The 25,464-nt window shown below is 45.8% G+C and overlaps 1 protein-coding gene across 1 annotated transcript in view; it reads right to left on the bottom strand.

Annotated features, from left to right (window-relative positions):
* FNDC4 (fibronectin type III domain containing 4) overlaps positions 1 to 25,464 on the bottom strand; it is a 47,967-nt gene that overhangs the window by 12,552 nt on the left and 9,951 nt on the right. Inside the window, exon 2 of the mRNA XM_069728615.1 lies at positions 10,687 to 10,994. Coding sequence (XP_069584716.1) covers positions 10,687 to 10,828 — 142 coding nt within the window. The 5' untranslated portion in view covers positions 10,829 to 10,994. The remainder of the gene's footprint in view (positions 1 to 10,686; positions 10,995 to 25,464) is intronic.

Here is a 25,464-nt window from a genome sequence, read left to right as displayed (position 1 = left end):
GTTTGGGCCTATCTCTGCAGTCAATGGCTTAGCAAAATAAAAAAAATGGTATTTCTTTCATTTGGACAGTGTCACACACAGTGTGGGAAGACCAAGTCCAACACGAGGGGAAGGAAGACCAAATGCTAGGGAAAGGGGATGTGGACACCCCTAGGCAGATCTAATAGTACCCTGCCTCCCCTACTGTCCCTATATTGGTTCCACAACAATCGCCGAGCAGGAACCTAGAGCCAGGCTCTGAATAGGGAAGGGGGTGAGCACTGATCAATCCCTGCTGTAAACTAAACAGAAGAAGGAAGACAAACAAGGGGGCACTGCAGCTTTGCAGCGCTGGGGTCCTGGGTTCTAATCCCACCTTGGACAACATCTGCAAGGAGTTTGTATGTTCTCCCCGTGTTTGAGTGGGTTTCCTCCGGGTACTCCGGTTTCCTCCCACATACCAAAGACATACTGATAGGGAATTTAGATTGTGAGCCCCATCAGGGACAGTGATGATAATGTGTGCAAACGGTAAAGCGCTGTGGAATATGTTAGCGCTATATAAAAATAAAGATTATTATTTATTAAGGGGGAAGCAACTTAGCTTGAGCAGACTCAGAGAAGTAACACCAAATGTCCTCCAAGAGCAGCAGCAAGGAGGTGAGCCACCTGCTATAGCTTCAAGCTTACACAGGCGGCTCCCTGAAGCAGACTGGGTGTCTATAAACACCCAGGTCTAGGTGTGTCAATTAGAGCCAGAGGGAGGTTGCTTGTTGTGAATTCTGTGGCCAAGCTCCCTCCTGTGGTCGTGAGTGGTACTTCGGCTGGTTCTGTCTATGAGCTTCCTTTGGTGGATGAGAGTGGTACTGCGGCTTCTGAGTTTCCTTCCTCAGGTGATGAGGTTAAGTCGTTAGGTGCTGCTCTATTTAACTCCACCTAGTGCTTTGATCCTGGCCTCCAGTCAATGTTCTAGTATTGGTCTTGCTTTCTCCTGGATCGTTCCTGTGGCCTGTCTATCCTGCATAAGCTAAGTTTTGCTTGTGTTATTTTTGTTTGCTATTTTTTCTGTCCAGCTTGCTATATTGGTTTTTCTTGCTTGCTGGAAGCTCTGGGACGCAGAGGGAGCACCTCGTACCGTTAGTCGGTGCGGAGGGTCTTTTTGCCCCTCTGCGTGGTTGTTTGTAGGGTTTTGTGTTGACCGCAAAGCAATCTTTCCTATCTTCGGTCTGTTCAATAAGTTGGGCCTCACTTTGCTAAATCTATTTCATCTCTGCGTTTGTATTTTCATCTCAACTCACAGTCATTATATGTGGGGGGCTGCCTTTTCCTTTGGGGTATTTCTCTGAGGCAAGGTAGGCTTATTTTTCTATCTTCAGGGCTAGCTAGTTTCTCAGGCTGTGCTCGAGGCGCATAGGACTGGTCAGGAGCGCTCCACGGCTACCTCTAGTGTGGTATGATAGGATTAGGGATTGCGGTCAGCAGAGTTCCCACGTCTCAGAGCTCGTCCTATGTTTTTGGTAATTGTCAGGTCACTTTGTGCGCTCTGAACTTCAAGGTCCATTGTGGTTCTGAATCACCTGTTCATAACAGTTGCTACTGGGTCCATGCATGCATTTCATTTCTTCCTCATCAGCTTTTATTTGTTTATTGGCTTGTCCTTTTGTGAGCTGAGATCCATCTTCCCCAGATGTGGGTTCATATGACTGTGCACCACATATAACAGACATACAGGTGGTTTACCTTTGTTTTCTTTACCTTCATGTGCTGCCCACTACAGATGCTCCATTGTCTAGTACCATGTGCTGCCCACTATAGAGAGCTCCATTGTGTAGTACCATGTGCTGTCCACTACAGATAGCTCCATTGCCATAGTACAATTTGCTGCCCACTAGAGGGAGATCCATTGTCTAGTTGTAATGTGCTGCAGTGCAGTATAGAGCAACCTGCACCAGGGGGTGCTGGTTAAGGAAAAGAGGTTGTACACACAGCACAGCAACACTGAACAACACCACAGGTGTCACAGGTAATGAAAGAGACGTGAGACAAGCCAAGGTCATACACGGAGATAGCAGCGCTGTACAGAAGGGGCGAGCAGAGAATAGTCGGGGACAAGCAAGACGTCAGAACCTACCGGGAACGTGGTAACCAAAACGTGAGACGTAAGACGGAGTCGGGGTACAAGCCAGAGATCAGAACAAGTCATAAACAGGTGCAGGCAGTCAGAGGCAAAAGGAACACTAGAACAGGTATCCAGGTCAGGTGCTCAAACCGTGCAGCATGAACTATAGCTGACACTGGCCCACAGGCTGCAGAGGACTTAAATAGCTCAGCCAGCTTCAAAGTGAGGCAGAGGGGATTAACTCCCACATGACCAGTCCAGAGATAAGACAGCTGAACACAACCTCAGAACTGGATCATGACACTAGTACCATATGCTGTCCACTAGAGGGAGCTCCACTGTGTAGTACCATTTGCTGACCACTAGAGAGAGCTACATCATGTAGTACCACATGCTGCCCATTAGAGAGAGCTCCATTGTGTAGTGCCATGTGCTTCCCAATATAGAGAGCTCCATTGTGTAGTGCCATGTGCTTCCCAATATAGAGAGCTCCATGGTGTAGTGCCATGTGCTTCCCACTATAGAGAGCTCCATTCTGTAGTACCATGTGCTGCCCACTAGAGGAAGCTCCATTGTGCAGCACCATGTGCTGTCCATTAGAGGGTGCTCCTACCCAGGAATGCCTGAAGCCTCCTCCCTACGGAACGTACAGAACTGCGGTTGAAACCCGTATGTACCAATGAATGGTCACTTACCATTAGACTCATGGCGGGGATTGTTAAGCACAAACTCAGCCAAGGGTAGGTATGATGACCAATCCTCCTGATTCTCAGAAACAAAACACCTAAGGTATGTCTCTAGGCTTTGGTTCATATGTTTGGTCATTTGAGGATGAAGCGTTGACGAAAATGATAAATGCACTCCCAAACAAGAACAAAAAACCCTCCAATAGTTAGACAAACTGAGTCTCCTGATCTGAGACCACATCGGAGGGAACTAAGAAACACCTGAGCCAACGTTTTAGCTTCCATCAACACGAAAATCACTTTTTTTTTTATCTGTGGAAGGTCGATTATAACATACAAAGCCATCCATAACTTTTCTCCTCCATATATTTCAGAACTAATCTCTCAATATCTTCCCTCTCGTAATCTCCGGTCCTCCCAAGACCTCCTTCTCTCCTCCACACTTATTCGCTCCTCATCCAATCACCTCCAAGACCTCCCCGAATATCCCCCATCCTCTGGAATTCTGTGCCCCAACACTTCCGGTTATCCACCATATTTGGATCCTTAAAACAGAACCTGAAAACCCATCTCAAGAAAGCCTACAGCCTGCACTGACCCCGCTGTCTCCTCATCACTACCGAAGCTACCGCCTCACCAACACCGGAGCTATCGCCTCACCAACACCGGAGCTACCGCCTCACCAACACCAGAGCTACCGCCTCACCAACACCGGAGCTACCGCCTCACCAACACCAGAGCTACCGCCTCACCAACACCGGAGCTGCTGCAACCCTCAACCTATTGTCTCCTTCCCCACCACCTTGTAGAATGTAAGCCCACAAGAGCAGGGTCCTCGCCCCTCTGTATCAGTCTGTAATTGTTAGTTTTCTTACTGTAATTTGTATGTAACCCCTCTTCATGTACAGCATAATGGAATCAATGGTGCTATATAAATAATAATAATAAACTCCATGGATAGATGACTCCATGGTCTATTAGGAATAACTAATGGTAGGAGAGACCCTGACGGACAAGTATGCGGGGTCTTAGAAGGCGCACAAGTATTGCAGGTAGACACAAAATCCACCACATCCTGATCCAGTCTAGGCCACCAGAAACAACAAGAAACAAGATCCACAGTAGCCATGCTACCATGGTGACCCACAAGACCCGAGTGATGAGGTTCTCCTAACATTTTTAAATGTAAATGTGATGACACAAATATATAAATCGGTCAAGATCAGAACATATGGCAGAAATAACCACTACCTTGGAGAATAGGAACAGAGTCCTCGTTACTACCTCCCCGAGGAAAACTTTGGGACAAGGCATCAGCCTTGACATTTTTAATCCCAGTACGATAAGTGACATAGAAATTAAACCTGGTAAAAGATAAAGACCACCTTTCTTGTCTCGGAGCAAGACGTTTGGAGGATTATAAATACAACACATTTTTATGGACACTAATTAACGTGACAGGGTGAGTTGTCCCCTCCAGAAAATGACGCCACTCCTCAGAGGCCATCTTAGTGGCCACAAGTTCTCTATGACCTATGTATAATTTCATTCAGCCAGTGACAGTTTGTTAGAGAAGAATGCGGATGGGCGCCATTTTCCAGGAGATTATCCCTGTGATAAGTCGGCGCCAACCCCCACCTCAGACGCGTCCACCTCCATAATAAACTGCTGTGAAACATCAAGCTGAATTAGTGCTATTGCTGAGGAAAAACATTGTTTATAGAGTTAATTACCTGACGGGCATGGTAAGTCCAATCAGAGAAGTTTATACCTTTCTTAGCAATGTCCTTGAGTGGTTTGGCAATGGACAAGAAGTTCGATAATAATTAAACCCCCAGAAAGCATTGTAGGTCATTAAGATTTTCTGGTCAGTCCCATTCCAATACTGCGCGGACCTTCTCAGGATCCATCCAGAAACCCAAAGCCGACACCAGGTATCCCGGGAATTGTGCCTCCTGAATGCTGAACACACATTTCTCATTCTTAGCATGCAATTTATTATCTCGCAAAATCTGTAGAACGTGCCTGGCGCGTCCCTAATGTCGAGGTATACCACCACAAATTTGCCCACCAGATGACAGAAGATATCATTGATAAAAATTTTAAAAATGGCGGGGGCATTAGTCAGACCAAATAGCCCAACGAGGTTTTCGAAATGCCTTTCAGGGGTATTAAATGGCATTTTCCCACTCATCCCATAAGGTTTAACTTGAAGAACCATTTTGCTCAAACGATCTGATTAAACAAATCTGCAGTGAGCGGAAGTGGATAAGGGTCTCGGATGGTAATCCTATTTAACTACCGAAAATCCGGACAAGGATGCAGACCCCCATCTTTTTTCTTGACTAAAAAGAAACCTGGGGCAAGAGGAAGGTCTGAGGTGTCCCTTGGCAAGTTTTTCCTCAATATACTGCTTCATGGCCTTTCTTTCAGGAAACCTTCAAGCACATAGCAAGAAATATGTTCTTTATAAAGAACTCCAATGTGAAGGCCAAAACTATGTACCACCTTTGTGAAACACCCTCACCAAGAGGTGCAGAATCAATAGAAAATATGGGGATGGGTTTTGCCAGAACAAGACAAGCCATGAGTCTGGGCAAACCGTGCATCCACCATATTGAACACCACCCCACTACCCAAAAAAATAGACACTCTTTCAGTTTCCGCACCAACAACCACTTCTGCAAGTAAAACAAACTGAGAGGTACACATGGAGGAAAAGTATATGTTCAGGTTATAATTCTCCACACAAGCTGGGGTCATAAGTTTTCCTCCGGTTTCTTTAATTTAAGTGCGGAGAGACAGACCCCCGGTGAAGAGGCCTTTCTAACCAAAAAGAAACAAACCTCAGTTCAAATAGAAATGAAGCCCGCCCCAACGGCATAGGCTCACCAGGATACATAAGGGCGCTCTCCCCCCTAGAGAGTATAGTTGTATAGTTGGGGGAGGGGTCATCTCGGGTCTACCTCTGAGGTGTCTGTCAATCCAGAGGCCTAAGGTATAGTGGCCTCCAAGGACTAAGGGGTTTCATAAATGACCAATGTGTTCAGCCTTTCTGACAGTCCTTGACAAAACTGTCTTCTCATGCCCGGATCATTCCACCTGGTATCAGTGGCCCACCTCCAGAACTCAGAACAAATCTCTGCTCGCCGATCCTTCTGCTAAGGCTTGCATAGCTAAAGGTACCGTCACATTAAGCGACGCTGCAGCGATATAGACAACGATGCCAATCGCTGCAGCGTCGCTGTTTCGTTGTGTGGTTCGCTGGACAGCTGTCACACAGGCAGCTCTCCAGCGACCAACGATGCCGAAGTCCCCAGGTAACCAGGGTAAACATCGGGTTACTAAGCGCAGGGCCGCACTTAGTAACCCGATGTTTACCCTGGTTACCAGTGTAAATGTAAAAAAAAAAAAAAAAACACTACATACAGTGGGGCAAAAAAGTATTTAGTCAGTCAGCAATAGTGCAAGTTCCACCACTTAAAAAGATGAGAGGCGTCTGTAATTTACATCATAGGTAGACCTCAACTATGGGAGACAAACTGAGAAAAAAAAATCCAGAAAATCACATTGTCTGTTTTTTTATCATTTTATTTGCATATTATGGTGGAAAATAAGTATTTGGTCAGAAACAAACAATCCAGATTTCTGGCTCTCACAGACCTGTAACTTCTTCTTTAAGAGTCTCCTCTTTCCTCCACTCATTACCTGTAGTAATGGCACCTGTTTAAACTTGTTATCAGTGTAAAAAGACACCTGTGCACACCCTCAAACAGTCGGACTCCAAACTCCACTATGGTGAAGACCAAAGAGCTGTCAAAGGACACCAGAAACAAAATTGTAGCCCTGCACCAGGCTGGGAAGACTGAATCTGCAATAGCCAACCAGCTTGGAGTGAAGAAATCAACAGTGGGAGCAATAATTAGAAAATGGAAGACATACAAGACCACTGATAATCTCCCTCGATCTGGGGCTCCACGCAAAATCCCACCCCGTGGGGTCAGAATGATCACAAGAACGGTGAGCAAAAATCCCAGAACCATGCGGGGGGACCTAGTGAATGAACTGCAGAGAGCTGGGACCAATGTAACAAGGCCTACCATAAGTAACACACTACGCCACCATGGACTCAGATCCTGCAGTGCCAGACGTGTCCCACTGCTTAAGCCAGTACATGTCCGGGCCCGTCTGAAGTTTGCTAGAGAGCATTTGGATGATCCAGAGGAGTTTTGGGAGAATTTCCTATGGTCTGATGAAACCAAACTGGAACTGTTTGGTAGAAACACAACTTGTCGTGTTTGGAGGAAAAAGAATACTGAGTTGCATCCATCAAACACCATACCTACTGTAAAGCATGGTGGTGGAAACATCATGCTTTGGGGCTGTTTCTCTGCAAAGGGGCCAGGACGACTGATCCGGGTACATGAAAGAATGAATGGGGCCATGTATCGTGAGATTTTGAGTGCAAACCTCCTTCCATCAGCAAGGGCATTGAAGATGAAACGTGGCTGGGTCTTTCAACATGACAATGATCCAAAGCACACCGCCAGGGCAACGAAGGAGTGGCTTCGTAAGAAGCATTTCAAGGTCCTGGAGTGGCCTAGCCAGTCTCCAGATCTCAACCCTATAGAAAACCTTTGGAGGGAGTTGAAAGTCCGTGTTGCCAAGCGAAAAGCCAAAAACATCACTGCTCTAGAGGAGATCTGCATGAAGGAATGGGCCAACATACCAACAACAGTGTGTGGCAACCTTGTGAAGACTTACAGAAAACGTTTGACCTCTGTCATTGCCAACAAAGGATATATTACAAAGTATTGAGATGAAATTTTGTTTCTGACCAAATACTTATTTTCCACCATAATATGCAAATAAAATGTTAAAAAAACAGACAATGTGATTTTCTGGATTTTTTTTCTCAGTTTGTCTCCCATAGTTGAGGTCTACCTATGATGTAAATTACAGACGCCTCTCATCTTTTTAAGTGGTGGAACTTGCACTATTGCTGACTGACTAAATACTTTTTTGCCCCACTGTACTTACATTCCAGTGTCTGTCGCGTCCCCCGGTGTTCTGCTTCCCTACACTGTTTAAGCGCCGGCCGTAAAACAGAGCGGTGACGTCTCCGCTGTGCTCTGCTTTACGGCCAGCCGGCGCTGACAGTGCAGGGAAGCAGAACGCCGGGGGACGCGACAGACACCGGAATGTAAGTATGTAGTGTTTTTTTTTTTTTTTTTTTTACATTTACAATGGTAACCAGGGTAAATATCGGGTTACTAAGCACGGCCGATTCAGCGAGGTCAGCGGGTGATCCAGCAACGAAATAAAGTTCTGGCCTTCTAGCTCCGACCAACGATGTCACAGGAGGATGCAGATCGCTGCTGCGTGTCAAACACAATGATATCGCTATCCAGGACGCTGCAACGTCACAGATCGCTATCGTTATTGTTGTTAAGTTGTTCAGTGTGAAGCTACCGTTAAACTCAGCAAGGGAGACCCAGTCAGGTGTTGTGAATTCTGTTGTCAAGCTCCCTCCTGTGGTCATGAGTGGTACTTCGGCTGGTTCTGTCCATGGGCTTCCTCTGGTGGTTGTGAGTGGAGCTGCGGCTTCTGAGGTTCCTTCCACAGGTGACGAGCTTAATTCGTTAGCTGGCTGCTCTATTTAACTCCACCTAGATCTTTGCTCCATGCCACCTGTCAATGTTCCAGTATTGGTCTAGTTCACTCCTGGATCGTTCTTGTGACCTGTCTTCCCAGCAGAAGCTAAGTTCCTGCTTGTTTTTCTCTGGTTTGCTATTTTTCTGTCCAGCTTGCTATTTTGGTTGTTGTCTTGCTTGCTGGAAGCTCTGGGACGCAGAAGGAGCGCCTCCGCACCGTGAGTCGGTGCGGAGGGTCTTTTTGCGCCCTCTGCGTGGTCTTTTTGTAGGTTTTTGTGCTGACCGCAAAGCTACCTTTCCTATCCTCAGTCTGTTCAGTAAGTCGGGCCTCACTTTGCTAAATCTATTTCATCTCTGTGTTTGTATTTTCATCTTTACTCACAGTCATTATATTTGGGGGGCTGCCTTTTCCTTTGGGGAATTTCTCTGGGGCAAGGTAGGCTTTATTTTTCTATCTTCAGGGCTAGCTAGTTAATTAGGCTGTGTCGAGTTGCATAGGGAGCATTAGGAGCAATCCACGGCTATTTCTAGTGTGGTTGATAGGATTAGGGATTGCGGTCAGCAGAGTTCCCACGTCCCAGAGCTCGTCCTATATTATCAGTAACTATCAGGTCATTCCGTGTGCTCTTAACCATCAGGTCCATTATTGTCCTGACCACCAGGTCATAACAGTCAGGGTCATCATTAATGAAGTCTAAGGCCACAAAAAATTAATCTACTGACCGGAGAGACAGAGTTAGCCGGTAGAAAAGGCTCTGGATTGGGGATTCCCCTGAAGTAGGGAGACATCTATCCCTACCCTATCCCTACCCATTGTTCCTCACTTTCAGAGGAACAAGGATGTAGCCTGAAGTATAGTTTACAAGCTTCCCTGAAAACCATAAATTTATCCCACCCCCAGAGAACTGGTCTGAGAGGGACACCTTGGGTCTGGATGGCGGTTGAGACCCCCAGACCTTCAGTTTGCTGCTGCTGCTGTACAACTATACACTGCAGATCTGTCACCTTCAAGGCAGAGTCTGCATTTGTTTAGCTAGTACAGCAAGCGGCTTCATGTCAGGATCAGAAAATATGGGTCGACCAATAACGTCACTCTGTGACCGTAGGGAAGCCGGAGACGAAGGACCCTATACTGTTCCTAATCTAGCAAAACCCTAGTCTGTCCCTAACCCCGGGGCTACTCCTGAAGGTTCTCGTACCTCTCTGTGCTGCTATAAAATCCTATGCAGCTTCCATTCTCCCTGCAGTGAGGGAAGGTGCAGGGATATAAGGGGCAACTCCGGCTGGACAGACAATGAGAAACCAAGGCACAATAAAACGGCACACAGGATGAAATACAAAGGGAAGGTGGGAGCACAGAAAAGCAACACGAAGGAACGGCAACAAGGGGAAGGAAGAGGTGTTCACAACAAGCTGAATGCAACAATCTCAAGACAACAAGAGCAACTCTCAGAAACACCTTCTCCGATGCAGAGAGGAACACAATGAAGATTCTATAGCCATCATGGAGGGAAGCCGGACACGGGTTTATATAATGGAAGGGTGAGGTTCCAATAAGGAGCACAGCCAATAGACCACACGGAGCTCTCAACCCTTTCCATGCCACAAAATACATGTTAACTCATGAATGGAAGTGAGGAATTAAAGAGGACCTGTGCTCAGCTAATCGCCGTAATCTTCTAATCTCAGATGTACCACAGGTCCCAGAAGAATGTGGCACATTCATGACAGCGAGGACACATAACATAGCTCCTCTGGATGAGGATACATAACGGAGATCCTCAGGATGAGGAGACATAACGGAGATCCTCAGGATGAGGAGACATAACGGAGATCCTCAGGATGAGGAGACATAACGGAGATCCTCAGGATGAGGAGACATAACGGAGATCCTCAGGATGAGGAGACATAACGGAGATCCTCAGGATGAGGAGACATAACGGAGATCCTCAGGATGAGGAGACATAACGGAGATCCTCAGGATGAGGAGACATAACGGAGATCCTCAGGATGAGGAGACATAACGGAGATCCTCAGGATGAGGAGACATAACGGAGATCCTCAGGATGAGGAGACATAACGGAGATCCTCAGGATGAGGAGACATAACGGAGATCCTCAGGATGAGGAGACATAACGGAGATCCTCAGGATGAGGAGACATAACGGAGATCCTCAGGATGAGGAGACATAACGGAGATCCTCAGGATGAGGAGACATAACGGAGATCCTCAGGATAGAGACACTTACTGGCTTTCACCAAGCAGAGGTCACAGCTGAACAGGACGAGCACAGCCGGGCTTAGGTACATGGGTATATGGGCCATCTCCGGCAGGTTAGGGCCCCACACGAAGCCTTGGGATCTCCGGCTCAGAAGTGAGACACAAGTCATTGGAGCTTCAAGTCTGGACAATCTCCCCCCAGTAATGTCTACATCCTATGACTGGAGGAGAAGAGAAGGTCTGCACAGGACTCCATCCACTGCAAGAGGGGGCAAGGGCAGAGGAGCTGCAGCGCCTCTTACTTCAGGGGCCACTGCTCCAGAGTTTACAGCTCACCTGTGGGCAAAGGAGAACAATATTACTACTAAACAGCAAACAATGAGGTGCAGAGATTTACTACTCAATACAAAGTCACAAACTCAGCACAAATTGCAGTACTACATAGTACTATGGCTCCTGTAGTGTTATGTCATGACATACACAGTGTAATATGGCCCCTGTAGTGTTATATCACAATATGCATGGTGTAATATGACTCCTGTAGTGTTATATCATGGTATACATAGTATAATATGACTCCTGTAGTGTTATATCACAATATGCATGGTGTAATATGACTCCTGTAGTGTTATATCACAATATACATGGTGTAATATGACTCCTGTAGTGTTATATCATGGTATACATAGTGTAATATGACTCCTGTAGTGTTATATCACAATATGCATGGTGTAATATGACTCCTGTAGTGTTATATCACAATATGCATGGTGTAATATGACTCCTGTAGTGTTATATCACAATATACATGGTGTAATATGACTCCTGTAGTGTTATATCATGGTATACATAGTGTAATATGACTCCTGTAGTGTTATATCACAATATGCATGGTGTAATATGACTCCTGTAGTGTTATATCACAATATGCATGGTGTAATATGACTCCTGTAGTGTTATATCATGGTATACATAGTGTAATAGGACTCCTGTGGTGTTACATAACTAGATTGTGGCCTGATTCTAACGCATCGGGTATTCTAGAATATGCATGTCCCCGTAGTATATGGACAATGATGATTCCAGAATTCGCGGCAGACTGTGCCCGTCGCTGATTGGTTGAGGCAACCTTTATGACATCATCGTCGCCATGGCAACCATTATGACATCTACGTCGATACTGTGCCCGTAGCTGAATCAGAGATGCGGGATGTCTACGTCCTTTATGACATCATCGTCACTGTGCCCGTCGCTGATTGGTCGAGGCCTGGAGGCCTCGACCAATCAGAGACGCAGGATTTCTACATCGATGCTGTGCCCATCGCTGATTGGTCGAGGCTTTGCGGCCTCGACCAATCAGAGACGCGGGATTTCCAGGACAGACAGACGGAAAAACCCTTAGACAATTATATATATATAGACTAGATTGTGGCCCAATTCTAACGCATCGGGTATTCTAGAATATGCATGTCCCCGTAGTATGTGGACAATGATGATTCCAGAATTCGCGGCAGACTGTGTCCGTCGCTGATTGATCGAGGCAACCTTTATGACATCGTCGCCATGGCAACCATTATGACATCATCGTCGCTGTGCCCGTTGCTGATTGGTCGAGTGTTATGGACCTGGTGGTTAGGAGCACCCGGAACGACCTGATGGTTAAACTAACACAGAACAAGCTCTGGGAAGTGGGAGTTCTGCTGACCGCAACCCCTAATCCTATCACACACACTAGAAATAGTCGTGGAGCGTACCTAACAGGCCTAGACGCCTCTTCACAGCCTAAGAGCTAGAGATAGAAAATAAAGCCTACCTTGCCTCAGAGAAATTCCCCAAAGGAAAAGGCAGCCCCCCACATATATTGACTGTGAGTTAAGATGAAAGTCACAAACACAGGAATGAAACAAGTTTCAGCAAAGGGAGGCCAGACTTACTAAACAGACTGAGGATAGAAAAGGTATCTTTGCGGTCAGCACAAAAAACTACAAAAAGACCACGCAGAGTGTGCAAAAAGACCTCCGCACCGACTCACGGTGCGGAGGTGCCACTCTGCATCCCAGAGCTTCCAGCTAGCAAGGCAAAATCATGATAGCAAGCTGGACAAGAAAACAATGAACAAATAATTAACTAGCAGGGACTTAGCTTCTGCTGGAGTAGACAGGTCACCAGAAAGATCCAAGAGCGAACTGAACCAGTACAAGAACATTGACAGCTGGCATGGAGTAACGATCTGAGTGGAGTTAAATAGAGCAGCCAGCCAAAGAATAAACTAAGTCACCTGTGGAAGGAACCTCAGAAGCAGCAGCTCCACTCACAGCCACTAGAGGGAGTCCATGGACACAACTCGACGAAGTACCATTCATGACCACAGGAGGGAATTCGATAACAGAATTCACAACAGTACCCCCCCTTTAGGAGGGGTCACCGAACCCTCACCAGAGCCCCCAGGCCGATTAGGACGAGCCAAATGAAAGGCACGAACTAGATCGGCAGCATGAACATCAGAGGCAAAAACCCAGGAATTATCTTCCTGACCATAACCCTTCCACTTGACCAGGTACTGGAGTTTCCGTCTCGAAATACGAGAATCCAAAATTTTCTCCACCACATACTCCAACTCCCCCTCGACCAACACCGGGGCAGGAGGATCAACGGAGGGAACCATAGGCGCCACGTATTTCCGCAATAACGACCTATGGAACACATTATGGATGGCAAAAGAAGCTGGAAGGGCCAAACGAAATGACACAGGATTGAGAACTTCAGAAATCTTATACGGACCAATGAAACGAGGCTTAAACTTAGGAGAGGAAACCTTCATAGGAACATGACGAGACGACAACCAAACCAAATCCCCAACACGAAGTCGAGGACCAACACAGCGCCGGCGGTTAGCGAAACGTTGAGCCTTCTCCTGGGACAATGTCAAATTGTCCTCCACATGAGTCCAAATCTGCTGCAACCTGTCCACCACAGTATCCACACCAGGACAGTCCGAAGGCTCAACCTGCCCTGAAGAGAAACGAGGATGAAAACCAGAATTACAGAAAAACGGCGAAACCAAAGTAGCCGAGCTGGCCCGATTATTAAGGGCGAACTCAGCCAAAGGCATGAAGGACACCCAATCATCCTGATCAGCAGAAACAAAGCATCTCAGATATGTTTCCAAAGTCTGATTAGTTCGTTCGGTTTGGCCATTAGTCTGAGGATGGAAAGTCGAAGAAAAAGACAAATCAATGCCCATCTTAGCACAAAAGGACCGCCAAAACCTCGAAACAAACTGGGAACCTCTGTCCGAGACGATGTTCTCTCGAATGCCATGCAAACGAACCACATGCTGGAAAAACAATGGCACCAAATCAGAGGAGGAAGGCAATTTAGACAAGGGTACCAAATGGACCATCTTAGAGAAGCGATCACAAACCACCCAAATGACCGACATCCTTTGAGAGACAGGGAGATCTGAAATAAAATCCATGGAAATATGCGTCCAGGGCCTCTTCGGGACCGGCAAGGGCAAAAGCAACCCACTGGCACGAGAACAGCAGGGTTTAGCCCGAGCACAAGTCCCACAGGACTGCACAAAAGAACGCACATCCCGTGACAAAGAAGGCCACCACAAGGATCTAGCCACCAAATCTCTGGTACCAAAGATTCCAGGATGACCAGCCAACACCGAACAATGAACCTCAGAGATAACTTTATTCGTCCACCTATCAGGGACAAACAGTTTCTCCGCTGGACAACGGTCAGGTCTATCAGCCTGAAACTTCTGCAGCACCCGCCGCAATCAGGGGAGATGGCAGACAAAATTACCCCCTCTTTGAGAATACCCGCCGGCTCAGGAACACCCGGAGAGTCAGGCACAAAACTCCTTGACAGGGCATCAGCCTTCACATTCTTAGAGCCCGGAAGGTACGAAATCACAAAATCAAAACGGGAGAAAAACAGCGACCATCGAGCCTGTCTAGGATTCAACCGTTTGGCAGACTCGAGATAAGTCAAATTCTTGTGATCCGTCAAGACCACCACGCGATGCTTGGCTCCTTCAAGCCAATATCGCCACTCCTCGAATGCCCACTTCATGGCCAACAACTCACGATTGCCATCATAATTGCGCTTAGCAGGCGAAAACTTTCTAGAAAAGAAGGCACATGGTTTCATCACCGAGCCATCAGAACTTCTTTGCGACAAAACAGCCCCTGCTCCCAACGGTGATGACGACGGGCGAATATGACCTTTCTCCAAGGATTCCTTTATATAACTCCGCATAGCGGCGTGCTCTGGCACAGATAAATTGAACAGTCGGCCCTTAGGAAACTTACTACCCGGAATCAAATTAATAGCACAATCGCAATCCCTATGAGGAGGTAGGGCACTGGATTTGGGCTCATCAAATACATCCCGGTAATCCGACAAAAACTCAGGGAATTCAGAATGAGTGGAAGACGAAATTGACAGCAATGGAACATCACCATGTACCCCTTGACAACCCCAGCTGGACACAGACATAGATTTCCAATCCAATACTGGATTATGGACCTGTAGCCATGGCAACCCCAAAACAACCACATCATGCAGATTTTGGTGTTGCATAAAGCGAATATCCTCCTGATGTGCAGGCGCCATGCACATGGTCAATTGAGTCCAGTACTGAGGCTTATTCTTGGCCAGAGCATCAATTCCTCTCAATGGAATAGGATACTGCAAGGGCTCCAAGAAAAAACCACAGCGCCTGGCAAACTCCAAGTCCATCAAATTCAGGGCAGCGCCTGAATCCACAAATGCCATGACAGAATAGGACGACAAAGAGCAAATCAGAGTAACGGACAAAAGAAATTTAGACTGTACCGTACCAACGGTGGCAGACCTAGCGAACCGCTTAGTGCGCTTAGGACAATCGGAGATAGCATGAGTGGAATCACCACAGTAAAAACACAGCCCATTCCGACGTCTGTGTTCTTGCCGTTCAGCTCTGGTCAAAGTCCTATCACATTGCATAGGCTCAGGCCTATGCTCAGAGAATACCGCCAAATGGTGCAGTTTTGCGCTCCCGCAAGCGCCGATCGATCTGAATGGCCAAGGACATAGACTCATTCAGACCAGCAGGCGTGGGATATCCCACCATGACATCCTTAAGGGTTTCAGAAAGACCCCTTCTGAAAATTGCCGCCAGGGCACACTCATTCCACTGAGTAAGCACAGACCACTTTCTAAACTTCTGACAATATATCTCCGCTTCATCCTGACCCTGACACAGAGCCAGCAAGATTTTATCTGCCTGATCCACTGAATTTGGTTCATCATAAAGCAATCCAAGCACCAGAAAAAACGCATCAACATCACGCAATGCAGGATCTCCTGGCGCAAGGGAAAATGCCCAGTCTTGAGGGTCACCACGCAACAAAGAAATAATGATTTTTACTTGTTGAACGGGGTCACCAGAGGAGCGGGATTTCAAAGCTAGAAACAGTTTACAATTATTTCTGAAATTCAAGAACTTAGATCTATCCCCAGAAAACAAATCAGGAATAGGAATTCTAGGCTCTAACATCGGATTCTGAACCACAAAATCTTGAATATTTTGTACCCTTGCAGAGAGATGATCCATACAAGAGGACAGATCTTGAATGTCCATATCTATACCTGTGTCCTGAACCACCCAGAGGTTAAGGGGAAAAGAAAGACAAAACACACTGCAGAGAAAAAAAAATGGTCTCAGAACGTCTCTTATCCCTCTATTGAGATGCATTAACACTTTGGGCCAGCTGTACTGTTATGGACCTGGTGGTTAGGAGCACCCGGCACGACCTGATGGTTAAACTAACACAGAACAAGCTCTGGGAAGTGGGAGCTCTGCTGATCGCAACCCCTAATCCTATCACACTCACTAGAAATAGCCGTGGAGCGTACCTAACTCTGCCTAGACGCCTCTTCACAGCCTAAGAGCTAACTAGCCCTAGAGATAGAAAATAAAGCCTACCTTGCCTCAGAGAAATTCCCCAAAGGAAAAGGCAGCCCCCCACATATATTGACTGTGAGTTAAGATGAAAGTCACAAACACAGGAATGAAACAAGTTTCAGCAAAGGGAGGCCAGACTTACTAAACAGACTGAGGATAGAAAAGGTATCTTTGCGGTCAGCACAAAAAACTACAAAAAGACCACGCAGAGTGTGCAAAAAGACCTCCGCACCGACTCACGGTGCGGAGGTGCCACTCTGCATCCCAGAGCTTCCAGCTAGCAAGGCAAAATCATAATAGCAAGCTGGACAAGAAAACAATGAACAAATAATTAACTAGCAGGGACTTAGCTTCTGCTGGAGTAGACAGGTCACCAGAAAGATCCAAGAGCGAACTGAACCAGTACAAGAACATTGACAGCTGGCATGGAGTAACGATCTGAGTGGAGTTAAATAGAGCAGCCAGCCAAAGAATAAACTAAGTCACCTGTGGAAGGAACCTCTGAAGCAGCAGCTCCACTCACAGCCAACAGAGGGAGTCCATGGACGGAACTCGCCGAAGTACCATTCATGACCACAGGAGGGAGTTTGATAACAGAATTCACAACAGTCGAGGCCTGGCAGCATCGACCAATCAGGGACGTGGGATTTCCAGGACAGACAGACGGAAAAACCCTTAGACAATATATATATATATATATACATGGTGTAATATGACTCCTGTAGTGTTATATCACAATATGCATGGTATAGATTGTGGCCCGATTCTAACGCATCGGGTATTCTAGAATATGCATGTCCCCGTAGTATATGGACAATGATGATTCCAGAATTCGCGGCACACTGTGTCCGTCGCTGATTGATAGAGGCAACCTTTATGCCACCATCGTCGCCATGGCAACCATTATGACATCTACGTCGCTACTGTGCCCGTCGCTGATTGGTTGAGGCAACCTTTATGACATCAACGTCGCCATGGCAACCATTATGACAACTACGTCGATACTGTGACCGTTGCTGATTGGTCGAGGCGAATTCGCGGCAGACTGTGCCCGTCGCTGATTGGTCGATTCATGTTCCTGTTCTTCCTTCCAGATCTGTTGTTGTTGCTGCCTTAGGCTTTCCTCTCAGCATCTCATCTTTTGGTGCCATTTTTCTGATGTGTTCCTGGATATGCCTTGTTTCATCCGTTATGGTGGCTTGGATGCTTATCAAACCTCACCCACCCTCCTTTCTGTTGGTATACAATCTTTGCGTGTTACACTTAGGGTGGAGACCATCATGCATTGTGAGGAGCTTTCATGTCTTCACATCTGGAGCTTCCATCTCTTCTTTTGGCCAGCACACTATGCCACCTGGGTATCTGATAACTGGCAGGGCATATGTATTGATGGCACACATTTTATTCTTCCCATTCAGCTGACTCTTCAGGACTAGGGTTGAGCGACCTTCACTTTTATAGGGTCGGGTTTCACGAAACCCGACTTTTGGAAAAGTCGGGTCGAGTGAAATCGGCCGATCCTATAAAAAAGTCGGGGTCGGGGTCGGCCGAAACTCGAAACCCAATGCAGTGCATTGGGTTTCCATGGTTCCTAGGGTCTGAAGGAGCGGAAACTCTCCTTCAGGCCCTGGGATCCATATTTAAGTGTAAAATATAGAATTAAAATAAAAAATATCCTTATACTTACCCTCTGACGCGCCCTGGTACTAACCGGGAACCTTCCTTCCTTAGAATCAGCCTTCCAGGACCTTCGGTGACGTCGCGGGTGACGTCGCGGCTTGTGATTGGCCGCCCATGTGACCGCTCGCGCGGCCAATCACAAGCCGCGACGTCACCGAAGGTCCTGGAAGGGCTGATTCTTAGGAAGGAAGGCTGTCGGAAGGAAGCAGGGCGCTTCCGAGGGTGAGTATATTCCTATTAGGTATATACTCACCCTCGGAAGCGCCCTGCTTCCTTCCGACAGCCTTCCTTCCTAAGAATCAGCCCTTCCAGGACCTTCGGTGACGTCGCGGGTGACGTCGCGGCTTGTGATTGGTCGCGCGAGCGGTCATATGGGCGGCCGCGCGGCCAATCACAAGCCGCGACGTCACCGCGACGTCACGGCAAGGTCCTAGAAGCGCGGATTCGAAGGAGGAAGGCTGCCGGTTAGTACCAGGGCGCGTCAGAGGGTAAGTATTGCAATATTTTTTATTTTAATTCTATATTTTACACTTTAATCTGAATTCCGATACCAATTCCCGATATCTTAAACATATCGGGAATCGGGATCGGAATTCCGATTCCAGATTCAAAAGATCGCCGACTTCATGGCCGACCCCCCACTGGGGTCGGGTTTCATGAAACCCGACCTTGCCAAAAGTCGGCGACTTTTGAACAATTTCGACCCGTTTCGCTCAACCCTATTCAGGACCTGTCTTACCCTAAGATGGTATTTGATGTTGCTGCTTTCCTTGCCTCCACATCTTGGTTACCGTATCCTTGTGGGATGCCAAGGTACTTGTAGCTGTCGCTGATTGGTCGAGGCAACCTTTATGACATCATCGTCGCCATGCTGTGCCCGTCGCTGATTGGTCGAGGCCTGGCGGCATCGACCAATCAGGGACGTGGGATTTCCAGGACAGACAGACAGACAGACAGACAGAAAGACAGACAGACGGAAAAACCCTTAGAATATATATATATATATATATATATATATATATATATATATATATATATTAGATTGTGGCCCGATTCTAACGCATCGGGTATTCTAGAATATGCATGTCCCTGTAGTATATGGACAATGATGATTCCAGAATTCGCGGCAGACTGTGTCCGTCGCTGATTGATCGAGGCAACCTTTATGACATCATCGTTGCCATGGCAACCATTATGACATCATCGTCGCTGTGCCCGTTGCTGATTGGTTGCGGCCTCGACCAATCAGAAACGCGGGATTTCTACGTCGATACTGTGCCCGTCGCTGATTGGTCGAGGCAACCTTTATGACATTGTCGCCATGGCAACCATTATGACATCTACATCATAGAACTTAACACAATTGAATGAAATTATGAAACAGATCATCAAAATATATAAACCACATTACATGAACTGTAACTATATTTAAATAAATAATCGGACAAAAGAAGGACATCGCATCGGGTATTCTAGAATATGCATGTCCCCGTAGTATATGGACAATGATGATTCCAGAATTCGCGGCAGATTGTGCCCGTCGCTGATTGGTCGAGGCAACCTTTATGACATCATCGTCGCTGTGCCCGTTGCTGATTGGTCGAGGCCTGGCGGCCTTGACCAGAGACGTGGGATTTCCAGGACAGACAGACAGACAGACAGACAGACGGAAAAACCCTTAGGCAATTATATATATAGACTAGATTGTGGCCCGATTCTAACGCATCGGGTATTCTAGAATATGCATGTCCCCGTAGTATATGGACAATGATGATTCCAGAATTCGCAGCAGACTGTGCCCGTCGCTGATTGGTTGAGGCAACCTTTATGACATCATCGTCGCCATGGCAACCATTATGACATCTACGTCGATACTGTGCCCGTAGCTGAATCAGAAACACGGGATTTCTACGTCCTTTATGACATCATCGTCGCTGTGCCCGTTGCTGATTGGTCGAGGCCGCCAGGCCTCGACCAATCAGAGACGTGGGATTTCTACGTCGATACTGTGCCCGTCGCTGATTGGTCGAGGCCGCCAGAGACGCGGGATTTCCAGGACAGACAGACAGACGGAAAAACCCTTAGGCAATATATATATATATATATATATATATATATATATATATATATATATATATATATATATATATATATATATATATATACACAGTGGGGCAAAAAAGTATTTAGTCAGTCAGCAATAGTGCAAGTTCCACCACTTAAAAAGATGAGAGGCGTCTGTAATTTACATCATAGGTAGACCTCAACTATGGGAGACAAACTGAGAAAAAAAAATCCAGAAAATCACATTGTCTGTTTTTTTTAACATTTTATTTGCATATTATGGGGGAAAATAAGTATTTGGTCAGAAACAAACAATCAAGATTTCTGGCTCTCACAGACCTGTAACTTCTTCTTTAAGAGTCTCCTCTTTCCTCCACTCATTACCTGTAGTAATGGCACCTGTTTAAACTTGTTATCAGTATAAAAAGACACCTGTGCACACCCTCAAACAGTCTGACTCCAAACTCCACTATGGTGAAGACCAAAGAGCTGTCAAAGGACACCAGAAACAAAATTGTAGCCCTGCACCAGGCTGGGAAGACTGAATCTGCAATAGCCAACCAGCTTGGAGTGAAGAAATCAACAGTGGGAGCAATAATTAGAAAATGGAAGACATACAAGACCACTGATAATCTCCCTCGATCTGGGGCTCCACGCAAAATCCCACTCCGTGGGGTCAGAATGATCAGAAGAACGGTGAGCAAAAATCCCAGAACCACGCGGGGGGACCTAGTGAATGAACTGCAGAGAGCTGGGACCAATGTAACAAGGCCTACCATAAGTAACACACTACGCCACCATGGACTCAGATCCTGCAGTGCCAGACGTGTCCCACTGTTTAAGCCAGTACATGTCCGGGCCCATCTGAAGTTTGCTAGAGAGCATTTGGATGATCCAGAGGAGTTTTGGGAGAATGTCCTATGGTCTGATGAAACCAAACTGGAACTGTTTGGTAGAAACACAACTTGTCGTGTTTGGAGGAAAAAGAATACTGAGTTGCATCCATCAAACACCATACCTACTGTAAAGCATGGTGGTGGAAACATCATGCTTTGGGGCTGTTTCTCTGCAAAGGGGCCAGGACGACTGATCCGGGTACATGAAAGAATGAATGGGGCCATGTATCGTGAGATTTTGAGTGCAAACCTCCTTCCATCAGCAAGGGCATTGAAGATGAAACGTGGCTGGGTCTTTCAACATGACAATGATCCAAAGCACACCGCCAGGGCAACGGAGGAGTGGATTCGTAAGAAGCATTTCAAGGTCCTGGAGTGGCCTAGCCAGTCTCCAGATCTCAACCCTATAGAAAACCTTTGGAGGGAGTTGAAAGTCCGTGTTGCCAAGCGAAAAGCCAAAAACATCACTGCTCTAGAGGAGATCTGCATGGAGGAATGGGCCAACATACCAACAACAGTGTGTGGCAACCTTGTGAAGACTTACAGAAAACGTTTGACCTCTGTCATTGCCAACAAAGGATATATTACAAAGTATTGAGTTGAAATATTGTTTCTGACCAAATACTTATTTTCCACCATAATATGCAAATAAAATGTTAAAAAAACAGACAATGTGATTTTCTGGATTTTTTTTTCTCAGTTTGTCTCCCATAGTTGAGGTCTACCTATGATGTAAATTACAGACGCCTCTCATCTTTTTAAGTGGTGGAACTTGCACTATTGCTGACTGACTAAATACTTTTTTGCCCCACTGTATGTATATATATATATATATATATAGATAGAAGATATGCATGGTGTAATATGACTCCTGTAGTGTTATATCACAATATACATGGTGTAATATGACTCCTGTAGTGTTGTATCACAATATACATGGTGTAATATGACTCCTGTAGTGTTGTATCACAATATACATGGTGTAATATGACTCCTGTAGTGTTATATCACAATATACATGGTGTAATATGACTCCTGTAGTGTTATATCACAATATGCATGGTGTAATATGACTCCTGTAGTGTTATATCACAATATACAGTACATGGTGTAATATGACTCCTGTAGTGTTATATCACAATATGCATGGTGTAATATGACTCCTGTAGTGTTATATCACAATATACAGTACATGGTGTAATATGACTCCTGTGGTGTTGTATCACAATATACAGTACATGGTGTAATATGACTCCTGTAGTGTTATATCACAATATACATGGTGTAATAGGACTCCTGTAGTGTTATATCACAATATGCATGGTGTAATATGACTCCTGTAGTGTTATATCACAATATACAGTACATGGTGTAATATGACTCCTGTGGTGTTATATCACAATATGCATGGTGTAATAGGACTCCTGTAGTGTTATATCACAATATACAGTACATGGTGTAATATGACTCCTGTGGTGTTATATCACAATATACATGGTGTAATAGGACTCCTGTAGTGTTATATCACAATATACATGGATATGATGGAAATCATCTCCCAATCTCTTCATACCATGCACTGTCCTCCCTCCCCCACTGCATCTAGTTCACTCTCTGACTTTGAAGCAGTTACAGAAGAAGAAGTAAGCAGGCTCCTTGCATCTTCTCACCCGACCACTTGCACCAGTGACCCCATTCCATCACATCTCCTCCAGTCCCTTTCCCCGGCTGTCCCCTCTCACCTAACAAAAATATTCAACCTTTCCCTCACTTCCGGTATTTTTCCCTCCTCATTTAAGCATGCCATCATACATCCATTACTTAAAAAACCATCCCTCCACCAAAACTGTGCCGCTAATTATAGACCTATCTCTAATCTTCCCTTCATCTCTAAACTCCTCGAACGCCTGGTCCACTCCCGTCTTACCCGCTATCTCTCAGATAACTCTCTTCTCGACCCTCTTCAATCTGGCTTCCGCTCTTTACACTCTACTGAAACTGCCCTCACTAAAGTCTCTAATGACCTACTAACAGCTAAATCTAATGGTCACTACTCCATGCTAATTCTCCTGGATCTCTCTGCAGCATTCGACACTGTGGATCATCAGCTCCTCCTCACTATGCTCTGCTCCATCGGCCTCAAGGACACCGTTCTCTCCTGGTTCTCCTCCTATCTCTCTGACCGATCCTTCACTGTATGTTTTGCTGGTTCCTCCTCCTCTCACCTTCCCCTTACTGTTGGGGTTCCTCAAGGATCAGTCCTAGGCCCCCTACTCTTCTCGTTGTATACTGCCCCTATTGGACAAACAATCAGTAGATTTGGTTTCCAGTACCATTTCTATGCTGACGACACCCAATTATACACTTCTGCTCCCGATATCACACCGACCTTTTTAGAAAACACCAGTGATTGTCTTACCGCTGTCTCTAACATCATGTCCTCCCTCTATCTGAAACTAAACCTGTCAAAAACTGAACTCCTCGTGTTCTCTCCCTCTACTAACCTACCTTTGCCTGACATTGCCATCTCCGTGTGCGGTTCCACCATTACTCCAAAGCAGCATGCCCGCTGCCTTGGGGTCATCCTTGATTCTGACCTTTCATTCACCCCCTACATCCGATCACTGGCTCGCTCTTCTTACCTGCATCTCAAAAACATTTCTAGAATTCGCCCTTTTCTTACTTTCGACTCTGCAAAAACTCTTACTGTTTCACTTATTCATTCTCGTCTGGACTATTGTAACTCTCTACTAATCAGCCTCCCTCTTACCAAACTCTCCCCGCTCCAATCTGTCCTGAATGCTGCAGCCAGGATCATATTCCTCACCAACCGTTACACCGATGCCTCTACCCTGTGCCAGTCATTACACTGGCTACCCATCCACTCCAGAATCCAGTACAAAACTACTACCCTCATCCACAAAGCACTCCATGGCTCAGCACCACCCTACATCTCCTCCCTGGTATCAGTCTACCACCCTACCCGTGCCCTCCGCTCCGCTAATGACCTCAGGTTAGCATCCGCAATAATCAGAACCTCCCACTCCCGTCTCCAAGACTTTACACGTGCTGCGCCGATTCTTTGGAATGCACTACCTAGGTTAATACGATTAATCCCCAATCCTCACAGTTTTAAGCGTACCCTAAAAACTCATTTGTTCAGACTGGCCTACCGCCTCAATGCATTAACCTAACGATCCCTGTGTGGCCTATTTATAATAAAAACAAAACAAAAAAAAAGGTTCCTCGCATCATGTTCTCATACACTTTATGCAGTATTAGCCCTCTGTGTCTGTACTGCTACATACTTAGGCAGATAACTGGTTCATGCAGCTTTACATGAACACCTGAGCCTTACACTATGGCCGGTCCGAATAACTAAAGCAATTGTTACCATCCACCTCTCGTGTCTCCCCTTTTCCTCATAGTTTGTAGCTTGCGAGCAGCAGGGCCCTCACTCCTCCTGGTATCTGTTTTGAACTGTATTTCTGTTATGCTGTAATGTCTATTGTCTGTACAAGTCCCCTCTATAATTGTAAAACGCTGCGGAATATGTTGGCGCTATATAAATAAAAATTATTATTATTATATTATTATATGCATGGTGTAATATGACTCCTGTAGTGTTGTATCACAATATACATGGTGTCATAGGACTCCTGTAGTGTTATATCACAATATGCATGGTGTAATATGACTCCTGTGGTGTTATATCACAATATGCATGGTGTAATATGACTCCTGTAGTGTTATATCACAATATACATGGTGTAATATGACTCCTGTAGTGTTGTATCACAATATACATGGTGTAATATGACTCCTGTAGTGTTATATCACAATATACATGGTGTAATATGACTCCTGTAATGTTATATCACAATATGTATGGTGTAATAGGACTCCTGTAATGTTATATCACAATATACATGGTGTAATATGACTCATGTGGTGTTATATCACAATATACAGTACATGGTGTAATATGACTCCTGTAGTGTTATATCACAATATACATGGTGTAATATGACTCCTGTAGTGTTATATCACAATATACATGGTGTAATATGACTCATGTGGTGTTATATCACAATATACAGTACATGGTGTAATATGACTCCTGTAGTGTTATATCACAATATACATGGTGTAATAGGACTCCTGTAGTGTTATATCACAATATACATGGTGTAATATGACTTCT

This window comes from Ranitomeya imitator, chromosome 5 (assembly GCF_032444005.1).
Source record: "Ranitomeya imitator isolate aRanImi1 chromosome 5, aRanImi1.pri, whole genome shotgun sequence".
In the NCBI taxonomy this organism is placed as follows: domain Eukaryota; kingdom Metazoa; phylum Chordata; class Amphibia; order Anura; family Dendrobatidae; genus Ranitomeya; species Ranitomeya imitator.
The sequence above is the reverse complement of the archived record's forward strand: the minus strand, read 5'-3'. Positions and strand labels throughout refer to the sequence as shown.